The sequence below is a fragment of the Vigna umbellata genome, chromosome 3 (genome assembly GCF_029865625.1).
Source record: "Vigna umbellata cultivar VRB3 chromosome 3, Vumbellata_1.0, whole genome shotgun sequence".
NCBI classification, from domain to species: domain Eukaryota; kingdom Viridiplantae; phylum Streptophyta; class Magnoliopsida; order Fabales; family Fabaceae; genus Vigna; species Vigna umbellata.
The window spans coordinates 19,709,822-19,722,332 of record NC_142167.1 but is presented as its reverse complement, the minus strand read 5'-3'; the positions used below and the strand labels follow the sequence as shown (position 1 = coordinate 19,722,332).

Sequence of the window (12,511 nt, the reverse complement as noted above, 5' to 3'; positions counted from 1 at the left end):
TTTAAAATTTTGTTTTTTTAATATTTTAATAATTATTAAATTTAATTTAATATTTTAATATAATTTAATATATTAAATATATTAAATATGATTTTAAGTATTATTTTTATTTTTGTTTTTATTTTTATTTTAGTTATTATTTTTCAATTTTCTTAATAGAAATATTTTAAAAATATAAATTATATTTTATTAATTATTAAAATATAAAAATATAATAAGTACTTATAATTTTTATTTAAGTTTAATATTTATTAAATTTTAAATAAAAATCAAAGTATTAACATATTTTATAGATTTTAATATATAAATAAGCTTTTTAAAATTTTAATTTTTATTTAAAATTTAATAATTATTTAATTTATTTTAATATTTTATTATAGTTTAATATATTGGAATATATTAAATCAAATTTATTTTTATTATTATTTATTATTATTATTATTATTATTATTATTTTATTTTTGTGTTTTTAATATAACTATTATTATAACATAAATTATATTTTAATAATTATTAAAGTACAAAATTATTTTAAATAATATTTAAATTTTAAAATAAATTAAATTAAATTATTATTAAGGTAGTGAAGATTATTTTTAATAAAAAAGAAAAGAAAATGGAAAAGTATTTATTAAAGTTAAAAATAAAGTTTTAAAAAAGTTGAAAGTGTAGAATGATGATCAGATGTTAGAAGGTTAAAAATGAAATTTTTGGAGGTGCAGGATTAGATCTTGGAGGTGTAGAATGAAACACTCAATTACCAAACAGCACTTTCGGCCCAACATGAAATATAGACTAAATCATTTCTAGCGGGCCAAAAATTCGCCTAGCGAATCTCAGCCCAATAATAAAAAACAAGACTTACTCGGTCGGACGAAGTTAATACATTGGAAGAGTGTTCGTTCTTCTACTGTGTGTCCCAAAACCCTAACAAAAACCCGTAGTTGCAGTGCGGTGCATCAATGGGTAAAGCGAAGGGGAAGCACCGTTTGGATAAGTACTATCACTTGGCCAAAGAACACGGTTACAGGTCTCGAGCTTCATGGAAGCTGGTCCAGCTCAATTCCAAATACCAGTTCCTCGAGTCCGCACGCGCCGTCCTCGACCTCTGCGCCGCCCCCGGAGGCTGGATGCAGGTGGCGGTGCAGCGCGTCCCCGTAGACCACCTCGTCATCGGCGTGGACCTGGCGCCCATCGCCCCCATCCGCGGTGCAATCGCCATCCAGGAAGACATTACGAAAACAGAATGCAAGTCCCGCATCAAGAAGCTCATGAACCAGCACGGATGCCGCGCCTTTGACGTCATTCTGCACGACGGCTCTCCTAATGTCGGCGGAGCCTGGGCTCAGGAAGCCATGAGCCAGAACTCCCTCGTCATTGATGCTGTCAAATTAGCCACTCAGTTCTTGGCGCCCAAGGGTATCTTTGTCACCAAAGTAATCTTGCATAACTTTCTTATTCTTTTTCTTATTCCGATTATTATAATTATTGTTATTGTAATTATTATTTATTGCTGCTTTGTTGCGTCGTAGATTTTTAGGTCGCAAGATTACAGCTCTGTGGTGTATTGCTTGAAGCAGGTAATGTGATGGTTTTTATGATTGAATAACAATTTTGTTTGTGATTTTGGGCGGTTCGGGGGAGTTGTTGATATCTGTTTGTGGATTTTTGTGTCTCAGTTGTTTGAGAAGGTTGAGGTGGATAAACCTGCGGCTAGTCGATCTGAATCTGCTGAGATATATGTTTTGGGGCTTAAGTACAAGGCACCTGCCAAGATTGATCCGCGACTTCTTGATGTGAAGCATCTTTTTCAGGGGTCTGTGGAACCGCAGCCTAAGGTAATCATTCTGTTTGTTTTTATGCATACTGGATTGGCCGTTTTCTTTTGTTCCTCTTTGGTTAGATTTGGTTTTCTCTGTTGGTGATTGGTGAATCATCTGTGCAGGTGGTGGATGTACTTAGAGATACTAAGCAGAAAAGGCATCGTGACGGGTAACTACTGCTTCATTGCAAGAATTGGTTTGACTTTTTTTTTTTTGCTTTTGTGAAATACATTTTTAAATTCATTGCAAGGCTTGGTCTTGCATAACAGAGAGCACAAGGAATGTGAAATACTTGACAGTTTATTTGCTACTCCATTCCAAGGCTTGGTTCAACTTTTAATATGTTTGCTTTTTTGTGAGTTACCTTTTTAAATTCATTGCCAGGCTTGGTCTTGCATAAAAAAATATTTTTGAAGGATTGTTAAGGCATCCTGATAAACAGAGAACACTAGGAATGTGAAAAACTTTGCAGTTTATTACCTACTTGAACTGATTTTTTATACAAATAGCACACTTATTGTGCCCCATTCCTCTTAATTTCACGCTTTTAATTTTTGTTTTGTGCTCCAAACATAGTCTGCTACTTACTGTAGACTTGTTTGCTAACTTCTTCCCGACTGCAGCTATGAAGATGGAAACACAACTTTAAGGAAGATATCTTCAGCTTCAAATTTCATTTGGTCAGATTCTCCTCTGGAGATCCTTGGTTCAGTCACTTCTATAACCTTTACTGATGCAGCTGATTTACCAATCAAGGATCATGATCTAACAACTGAAGAGGTATTTTGTTTAAATTATCTGAGATGTGATTATACATTTTTTGTAATCAGTGGAGAATTAGATGAAATCAATATTGTTAATTTTAATGCGGTTGTTTTTCAGGTCAAATCTCTATGCGATGATTTAAGGGTTTTGGGGAAGCAAGATTTCAAGCATCTTCTAAAGTAACTACCTGATTTGAATATCACTCTGATATTTGGTTGATTTTATAAAAAAAGTTCAATACTATTCTTCCCGTTATGCGTGGTGACTGTTATTTGTCACATTTAGGTGGAGGATTCACATTAGAAAAGCTCTTTCACCAACTCAGAAGCATGATCCTCCTACCACTAAAGAAGAGACTGGAAATGAGCAGAAGGTGGATGAAGAAGATAGATTACTCAATGAAATGGAGGAACTGACTAATGTGATGGACCGCAAGAAGAAACGTGCAAAAAAGCTTCTTGCTAAAAGAAGAGCCAAGGTTTTTAGCTCTTAACTTCCACTGATTTTTCTTGTCATTGGATATGTGCATGAATGACTTTTGGAAACTATGTTGTTAGTATCAATGTTGTTAAATAGCCATTATTGCACCCCTATACCGCCACAATGTGGTGTTTTTTTACCCTTTTATCGGCAATTTGTGAAGGGAGTCCTGCCTTTGGTCGCAATGGTGTGTGTTTTTATGGTGGAATTTCTGCCTTCTTCCATTCATCACTTTGGTTAATGTTTGTTTGGAGAATAATGACGGGTTTTACAAAGTAATAAATGATGTTTAGTCTGACATAAATTCATTAATCCCATATCACGAAATTTAAACCTCTGTTTTTCTGTTCATTTCTTTTTGAAGTGGATGAGATCAAGTTGATTCATTGCTTTAATGATTTGAATCTTACAGGACAAGGCACGGAAAGCAACAGGGATGCAAATGGATGCAGTAGAAGATGGTTATGTAGATCAGGAGCTGTTTTCCCTTTCCTCTATAAAGGTTTGTTCTATTCTTTTTCACTTCTCTTGGTTTGAAAAGTTATACAACCTGTTGAAGTGCATCAACTGTTTTTTCTCGTTAAACTCCTTCTCTTCTTTAAAACTCCCGAAAAGTACAGGATGTTTGCTTGATATATACCTTTTATTTGCAACTGGGAGGTCTAGAATAGTGTCAGATTACTCTTGTTGGGCAACATTTAAGGAGTACTTTACCAATCCTTCACCTGTATATGGGCACATGCACAGAAAACAAACTTTTTGAGTTACATATTTATTTTTTTGCGAAAATGTAATCTGTATCACTTCCTTCGAAGTGAAAAAACAGGATGTTTGCTTGATATATACCTTTTATTTGCAACTGGGAGGTCTAGAATAGTGTCAGATCACTCTTGTTGGGCAACATTTAAGGAGTACTTTACGAATCCTTCACCTGTATATGGGCACATGCACAGAAAACAAACTTTTTGAGTTACATATTTATTTTTTTGTGAAAATGTAATCTGTATCACTTCCTTCGAAGTGAAAAAACAGGATGTTTGCTTGATATATACCTTTTATTTGCAACTGGGAGGTCTAGAATAGTCACAGATCACTCTTGTTGGGCAACATTTACGGAGTACTTTACCAATCCTTCACCTGTATATGGGCACATGCACAGAAAACAAACTTTTTGAGTTACATATTTATTTTTTTGTGAAAATGTAATCTGTATCACTTCCTTCGAAGTGAAAAGACAGGATGTTTGCTTGATATATACCTTTTATTTGCAACTGGGAGGTCTAGAATAGTGTCAGATCACTCTTGTTGGGCAACATTTACGGAGTACTTTACCAATCCTTCACCTGTATATGGGCACATGCACAGAAAACAAACTTTTTGAGTTACATATTTATTTTTTTGTGAAAATGTAATCTGTATCACTTCCTTCGAAGTGAAAAAACAGATTGAGGACAGCCTCTTTCCTTTTTTAATGGATTTTTTCTTTATTGGGGTTTTAGGGTAAGAAAGATCTGGTAGCTGTTGACAATGAAGGTGACGAGGGTGAGGGTGAAGTAGAAGATAGTGAGAATGAAGAAATTCATCAAAGCCCAGAGCATTCATCCAGTGACTTGGAAGATTCTGATGAGGAACGGAAAAGGTGAATGGCAGGTTCTTTTGATAGTTGCTCATACTCTGTTATGTTAGCATTTACATTTTAAATCTTCCTTAATAATCTGTGATGATTTTTAATCAATATTACACTGATATCAGATACAATGAACAAATGGAAGATTTGTTGGATAAAGCTTATGAGAAGTTTGTCATCAGAAAGGAAGGAAGTTCAAAGCAACGTAAGCGAATTAAGAAATCCTATGAGGCAGATGCCCAACTTTTGGAGGTAGGCATTATTCTTCGTGATTTTTGTGTAGTTAAACGTTCACTCTGTTAGAGGTTTATATAGTCCGAGATTGAGAACTGATATTATATGCGATTCTTGAAAATCCCGCCATATTTACTTTTCTGAACCCTTTGGATCTCTCCCAAAATATTTTGGATTGTAATATTTAAACACCTGGAGCTAGGGAACATCAGTATATTATCCACACTCTTTTATTTCCTGTATCCATTAATTTATTTCCGCCCCTTTCTTACATCCAAACAAACCTTCAGGATCCACTATCAAGCTCACTCCTAATATAAACATATGTTTTTTGTATACTGCCCCCTAGTTTCTAGTTGAATCTCTAGTTTATTGTTTAGAAACATGGAATGCTGCTTCTTTTTGTTTAGAAACCATTAAATTCTTTTACGTGTAGATCATGACTTTTTGGCTGTGTAGGGCGGTGAGGATGATGATATTGTTGAATCCAAGTATGATTCCGATGAAGACAAGGGTGATCAAGAAGCAAATCCATTGATGGTGCCACTTAATGAAGGGGCAGAACCGACCCAAGAGGAGATAATGAAAAAGTGGTTTAGTCAGGATATATTTGCTGAAGCTGCAGAGGAAGGTGACTTTGAGAAGGATGAGAGTAAAGATGAAATGGATATAGATGATGAGCCTAAGGAGAAGACATCCGTTGCCAAAAAGGTCAAAGAAAATAAAACAGCAGCTCAAGCAGTGGTAGATCACCCTCAACCTCAAGCATCCAAGACAGTAGATGATTTTGAAATAGTTCCTGCGCCTGGCACTGATTCAAGTGACGATTCATCCTCTGATGAATCGGAGGAAGATGTTGAAACCAAAGCTGAGATACTGGCTTATGCAAAGAAGATGATGAGGAAAAAGCAACGGGAGCAGATATTGGATGATGCATATAACAAGTACATGTTTGATGACGAGGGATTGCCGAAGTGGTTTCTAGATGAAGAGAAGAAACACCGGCAACCAGTGAAGCCTCTTACGAAAGAGGAAATTGCTGCCATGAAAGCGCAATTTAAAGAAATTGATGCCCGGCCTGCAAAGAAGGTGGCGGAGGCCAAAGCACGGAAGAAGCGTGCTGCAATGAAGAAGCTTGAGAAGGTACGGAAGAAGGCGAATGCCATATCAGATCAGACAGAGATTTCTGATCGTTCGAAGAGGAAGCAAATTGAACAACTCTATAAAAAGGCTGTTCCGAAGAGGCCTAAAAAGGAATATGTAGTTGCAAAGAAAGGTGTACAAGTAAAGACTGGCAAAGGAAAAGTCCTTGTTGATCGAAGAATGAAGAAGGATGCTAGGAAACATGGAATGGGTAGGGCAGGAAAAGGAGGTTCCAAGGGGAAGAAGGATAAGGCTTCGAAGGGCAAAGGAGCTTCGAAGGCCTCCTCTGCCAAAAAGGGAAAACAGAGGACTAAATGAAAATAGATTGATACGTGACAATCTTCAGAGTTCAAATTAATTGCTTTGCCTTGTTTTCTAGGCCCAAATTTTGTTTTTCATTTGCTTCCTTCGTGTTATTGTGCATTTGATATTATAAATTAAAGAATGGAGAATTTTGTCCTTCATAAAGGAAAACGATAATGTATTGAAAACTTGTCTTAATTAGCAACTATTGAAGTTCTTAGTTTCGAAATTAATTATGGATCAAGTCTTTGACAGTGGCTGTAAATGTTGAAAGTAAATTATCCTTACTCAAAAGGGTATCTTAGTGACTGAGTCGTTTTGTTTCTTTTTAGTCTAGTCATTTGTTTCTTTAATTATCTTGACCCGTTTTCTTTTCTATATATAATATAGAGATGAAAGTAATGGGTCAGTGTCAAATAATAATAAAAATTAAAAACAATTATTTCAATTTTTTGAAGTATTAACCCAACAATTTATAAGGACTGATTCCAAAAGTAAATTTAACGCATTCACAATCATAATATAAAAATTCAATTTGAAGTTTGAAGCCGTGTAGGAAGAACACAACTTTTAAGTGTTTAAGAAGCACAACTTACCTAGAACTGTTAATATTTTCAAAATTTGTCTTATATGATAAAATTGACGTAAAATTATCCTATTTTGTAAAAAACCCTAAAACTTAAGAACAAACAGAATTAAAGACAAATATACGTAACTTTTAGGATGTGTTTGAATTTGAAAGGAGCGGATTTTCTGAATTTGAGAGGAAAAAAAATAGATAAAAGTGAGATTGTTTGAATTAAAAAAAAAAAAAATACTGAAATTTGACTAGATTTGTGAATTTAAAATGAAAGTTTATGTATGATAAATTAAAAGAAATGTTTTAATTTATAAAATTAGATAAATATAATATGATATGAATTTAAATATTAAAGTGAATGAATGTGATATAAATTTTGTAATTATAATAATAATTTTTTTTATCATCACATGCGTTTTCATTAATGTTTTCAGTAATACTTTAATTAATCAATACAAAGAGAAATTAATGTTTTCAGTAATACTTTAATTAATCAATACAAAGAGAAATGAGAAAGGAGTGAACCCTAAAAGCCTAAATAGAGAGATATAGATAATTGAGATTGTTACAAGGAGCAAAGGAAGAAGTTAGCATGGAAAAGAGCAAAATATTGATAATTGGGGTAACAGGAAGTTTGGGATATCATTTAGCAGAAGCAAGTCTGAAATTTTGTCATCCAACGTTTGCTCTCGTCAGACACTCTGCATTCTCTCACCCAATCAAAGCCCAGAAACTTCACTCCCTCTCTCAAGGCGGAGCCACCCTTCTCACAGTCTCTCTCATCTTATTTGTTTCATTTTTCTCTTTCAATTTCTCATTCTCATGATTGAAATTGGAGATTGTTATGGCCAGGGTTCGATGGAAGATGAAACCGCCCTTGCGGAGGCTGTGAGGCTTGTAGATGTGGTCATTTGCGCCGTTTCAGCCCAACAATGTCTGCATCAAAAGCTCCTTATCCGAGTTATCAAACAACTTGGCTCTGTTAAGGTTATGCTTATAATATAAGCTGAATTTTCTTTTCTATTCTTTTTCTTCTTTTGCTTTAATTTTGTTAAGTGCTTGAAAATGGGTTTCATAAATATCAAATGGGAACGAGTTCCTTCTATGCTATTCTTTTCACCATTTAGAACAACAAATTTATGCTAAATCATAAATTAAATTGTCATCAGTTTATACTGTCAGTAGGAAAGTGATCATTTAGTCTATATTTTTAGTTTGGGAGAATAGTTTCTTAGGGATATGCTTTTAATTGCTTATGGTTGAATGATTTAATAATTACGACTAATTTCGATCATAGTTAAATTGATAGTAATAAATAATAATAATTATTATAATAATATATTATCGTAACTTTATAATAGGAATTGAAAGTAAAACAGAGCTTTATAGGGTCTTAGCATTTAACTTATGTACAAAACATTATTATAAATATATTATAGCAGTCAAGTGAAACTTTCAATAATATTTATCTATATTATTAATGATAACATTTATATTTAAAATTTAAAAATAATGAATATTTTAAGTTTATTTATTTTTTATTTTAAAGAATGAAACAGTGTTGTATTAAGTATATTTGTTGATTTGCTTTTAACTGCTTTTTTAATTTCTTACCAGTTTAGTCCGATTTTCAGAATAGTTTTTATTTTTATTTTTTTTAAGTGTAAAGTTAGGGGAATTATTTTCAGTGATGTATTTTGTAATAAACGTGTTATTTATTTTATACTATAACTCAAGAATTTGCATAACGACATTATGTTGTGGGTCATTCTCTACTTTGAATCATTCTTAAAAACCTAAATCCACGTGTTTTTAAAATTTGAAGTATCAAATTTATCACTTAAAGAAAACCAATTTATAGATATTGAAGTATAGGAATCTTGTTCTTTCATGTATGCAGCCAGAGTTCTCAATATCCATCTTTTGATTGGTGAAGCATAGTTTTCTTACGTTATTTGAGTTGTTAAATGTGTTAAATAAACTGTTGTTAATTGATTTTGGGTCTCAGAGATTCATCCCATCTGAATTTGGATCAGATCCTACCAGGGCTCACGTGTCAGAGCTTGATGATTTGTATAATTTCTATGCACCCAAAGTTGAAATCCGTCGACTTGTGGAGGCTGAAGGCATTCCATACACTGTCATCTCATGCAATTTTTTCATGAAGATTTTGCTTCCTTCTCTTGCTCAGCCAGGCTTAGATGCTCCTCCAAGGGACAAGGTCACAGTATATGGTAATGGGAATACAAAAGGTATATGTTCCATTAATCAAAGACCATTCTTGCCCTTTTTTAATCTTTGAAATGTATAGTATTGTAATAGTTTTTAAAATCAAAGAACTTTTACAAACTTCGTGCAAGTACACTTCATCAAGTAGTGTATTTAGTTTAAAGAAACTTTACTTAAAGGATATATATACATGGATCAAAACTAGAAAATTTAGAGATTTATTTGAAATCCTAATAGTTGCTGAGAGTAATGTGATACCGACTTACACTTAGATAACAGATCATTATTTACTAAGGTTTCTTTGCAGGTGTCTTCATGAAGGAAAGTGATGTTGCTGCCTTCACTATCAGTACAGTTGATGATCCTCGTACCTTAAATAAAGTGTTGTATTTGAGACCCCCAGAAAACGTTTGTTCTTTGAATGAGCTGGTTGAAATGTGGGAGATTAAGATTGGCAAGAAGCTTGAGAGATTGCATGTCTCTGAAGGAGAGTTGCTCCAGAAAATAAAAGGTTTTACAGTAGACCTAGTTCTGGAATATATTAATTTCATTGGATATGGAAGTCTTTTCTTATATATATATGCATACAAAATCTTATTCTAAAAGGAAAAGGGCGAAGAAAATTCTAACAAACGCCTTTATTTCCTTTTTGGCATTGCAGGAACTTCTTACCCTGCCAACTATGAATTGCTCTTCATATATTCTGCTTTCATAAATGGAGATCACACATACTTTGATATTGAGCCACCCTCTGGTGTGAATGGTACACAACTATATCCACATGTGAAATATACCACAATCAGTGAATTCTTAGACACACTAGTTTAGGCTTTATTTGAGAATTCTGGGAAGTGTGCAGTGGACATATTTTTACTTACAAATTTTCATTTTTCGACATGTTATGTTTATTTATTTGACTTCTTTCTAAGGATAAGTTGAAAATGTATATAACTGTGTTGAGCCAACTAAAAGGGCAATGCTTGCTCTCAATTTCGTTAATACTCTGAAATTGGCTAGAAAATTGGCATAAAATTAAACAGAAAGTTACATTGTACAACAGTGGATAAGGATAGAAACTTGTTTTGGAGTTATTTTCAGGTCTTGGTTGTTAAGATACAAAATGAAAACTCTTTCAAATCCAAAAATCCATGCTTCAACCGGTAATTATTTATAGAGGAAAATAAGTAATCTCTTGCCTCAAAATAAAAAGGACAATGATATACAATTACAAACACTGATTTTATTACAAGACATGTGACAGAAGTAGAATATCTTTAGCATCTCCACACGTTTCTTTATTTAGATAACTAAGTTTGACAAGAAGAAAAAGAGATTCTAACTCTGTTTTATGCATCTTTAAGCAAAACCAACACTTGCAGATAAATATACTAGAAGTAAGACTCTATACATCATTAACAGTTATAAGTTGGTTCAAGTAAAATGGCGTGCAGGAATCATTATGATGGAAGAACTCGTCTAATGTTGTGTACTTAACGTCAGGGTAGAGCATTGAAGCTTCAAATCCAAATGATGGCTTAATCTCATAGTTAGTGTGATCTCCCTTCACATATGCAGAGTGGCAAATTGACAGACCCATGTTGATGGGATATGAAGATTCTGCAAGATCAAGAAATTGCAATTATCAGCACAAACACACATTTAGAGGCCCTTTGTGCAATAATTTCCAGTTAACCAAAAATCTTGATTTGTGAAGTACAAGAAACAAGTTCACCACACATTTCTTTTTCACCTTGAACATGCACATAATTAATAATTATCAATTAATTAAATACGATTCACAAACCTTCAATATACTTCAAAACTTTCTCTTCCGAGACATAGACTCTTTTAAGAGTTTCACAGTGATGCTTCTCCCAGAGAGATACCAGATCATTGTACGACAAGGTGTTACCCGGTGGTCGGACATAGAGAATTTTGTTCAAGGTTCTTGGATCATCAACACTTCTAATAGTGTAAGTGGCAACATCTTCTTCCGTGTTAAGAACAACTGTAAATGAAACAAAAGTTACTAGGAAGATTTGTGATACATAAACCGTGAGAAATAAAGAAAAAAGTGAATGAAACTCTTCGTATGACAACATGAAATTGGACAAAATCAAATTGAACTTAAAGTTAAACTACTAAAAAGAAAACATGAATTACATAATTTCTATACAAACATAGACTGCTACTTCCATACAACAGCTGTGTTTACGTACCATTGGTGTTTCCATCCCCAAGAATAACAACCTTATCAAGTGGTGTTTTTATCGAACGAAGTTCTGACAAAGTAGGTAGGAAGTGTCCAGTGGAAAAGTTAGCCACAACATAGGTACGAGGAATTCCTTCAGCCTCAATGGCTCGACGAAGTTTAACTTTTTTGTCCAATAGCTCGTATCCTTCATTTACAGCATGAGTTCGATCCACATCATTTCCAAACTCCGAAGGAAAGAACCTCTGCAAACAAATAATTATATCAGAATACAACAATAGTTTCTTTAACAGCAGTCATGATCTTGGTCTGCATGAAAAAAAACAACAGTAAATTTGTAGGTACCTTAACATTTCCGGCTTCCTTAATAGCAGAAATGATCTTATATTGATCTTGTAAATGCCTGTGATTCACTGTAGATATTACCACATCCACCTTCTTTATCGCCTTAACCAAACTCTGATGGTCATGAATATCTCCCTGTGTATAGAAGAACACGTTAAACAACTAATGAGAGTAGTTTGCCAAAAAAAAGAATAGGAGAACAATCTCTGAAAAAGAAGATGAAACATTTTCCACTTTAGGAAAATATACGGATCAATAAAATAATTATACATAATCTATTTTTGTTAACAGACAGTAATCTCTAAAAAATATATTACCTTAAGTAGGTTGACACCCAAGGTTTTGAATGTTTGAATGATGGATGATTTTGATGGATCGGAAAGAGTGGACTCTCGAACCAGGGCGAAGGTGGGGTGACCAGCTTTAGCACTTGCTTCCACCATGAATTTTCCCACAAACCCTGTTGCTCCAATTATCAGAATCTTACTACTGTTCTCCATTGAAAATGAACAATAATGTTTCAGTAGAAAAAGATTATGGAAGAGTAGAAGATTAGAGAGGAAGGAATAGATATTGCATACTTAATTTTCTATGCCGAGTGGACAAATGGACCTTTGTAAACAAATCACTGACAGATGTGGAGTCAGCGTCAATCAACACCAGTAGAAAAAATAATAAGTATAATATATCTTCACAACATTTTTTTAACAACATTTTTTTAACAACATTTTTTAACAACATTTTAACATTATCTACGTGTCATTATTATG

The 12,511-nt window shown here is 33.6% G+C and overlaps 3 protein-coding genes across 5 annotated transcripts; 2 read left to right on the top strand and 1 right to left on the bottom strand.

Annotated features, from left to right (window-relative positions):
- The first annotated feature begins 879 nt into the window (after nucleotides 1–879).
- On the top strand, nucleotides 880–6,608 carry LOC148201820 (adoMet-dependent rRNA methyltransferase spb1-like). Its single transcript, XM_088110010.1, has 11 exons — nucleotides 880–1,436; nucleotides 1,533–1,580; nucleotides 1,680–1,838; nucleotides 1,946–1,992; nucleotides 2,447–2,603; nucleotides 2,706–2,767; nucleotides 2,874–3,066; nucleotides 3,481–3,570; nucleotides 4,568–4,707; nucleotides 4,821–4,947; nucleotides 5,389–6,608. Exons 1-11 carry the CDS (start codon nucleotides 963–965, stop codon nucleotides 6,388–6,390), a joined length of 2,499 nt encoding a protein of 832 aa, XP_087966136.1. The 5' UTR covers nucleotides 880–962; the 3' UTR covers nucleotides 6,391–6,608.
- Nucleotides 6,609–7,475: 867 nt separating this feature from the next.
- Nucleotides 7,476–10,079, top strand: LOC124828155 (putative pinoresinol-lariciresinol reductase 3). Of its 3 annotated transcripts, none has more exons than XM_088109321.1 (5): nucleotides 7,476–7,727; nucleotides 7,808–7,942; nucleotides 8,964–9,207; nucleotides 9,480–9,695; nucleotides 9,846–10,079. In XM_088109321.1, exons 1-5 carry the CDS (start codon nucleotides 7,548–7,550, stop codon nucleotides 10,010–10,012), a joined length of 942 nt encoding a protein of 313 aa, XP_087965447.1. In that variant the 5' UTR covers nucleotides 7,476–7,547; the 3' UTR covers nucleotides 10,013–10,079. The 3 variants fall into 3 exon arrangements, with proteins under 3 accessions (XP_087965447.1, XP_047157342.2, XP_087965448.1); XM_047301386.2 differs by having other exon boundaries at nucleotides 7,479–7,727; nucleotides 9,492–9,695; XM_088109322.1 differs by having other exon boundaries at nucleotides 7,567–7,707.
- Nucleotides 10,080–10,404: 325 nt separating this feature from the next.
- On the bottom strand, nucleotides 10,405–12,307 carry LOC124828154 (phenylcoumaran benzylic ether reductase Pyrc5-like). Its single transcript, XM_088109320.1, has 5 exons — nucleotides 12,059–12,307; nucleotides 11,742–11,876; nucleotides 11,404–11,641; nucleotides 10,989–11,192; nucleotides 10,405–10,801 (listed from the first exon to the last, which is right to left on the bottom strand). The coding sequence occupies exons 1-5, from the start codon at nucleotides 12,239–12,241 to the stop codon at nucleotides 10,587–10,589; spliced, it is 975 nt and encodes a 324-aa protein (XP_087965446.1). The 5' UTR covers nucleotides 12,242–12,307; the 3' UTR covers nucleotides 10,405–10,586.
- Between the last annotated feature and the right edge of the window lie 204 nt (nucleotides 12,308–12,511).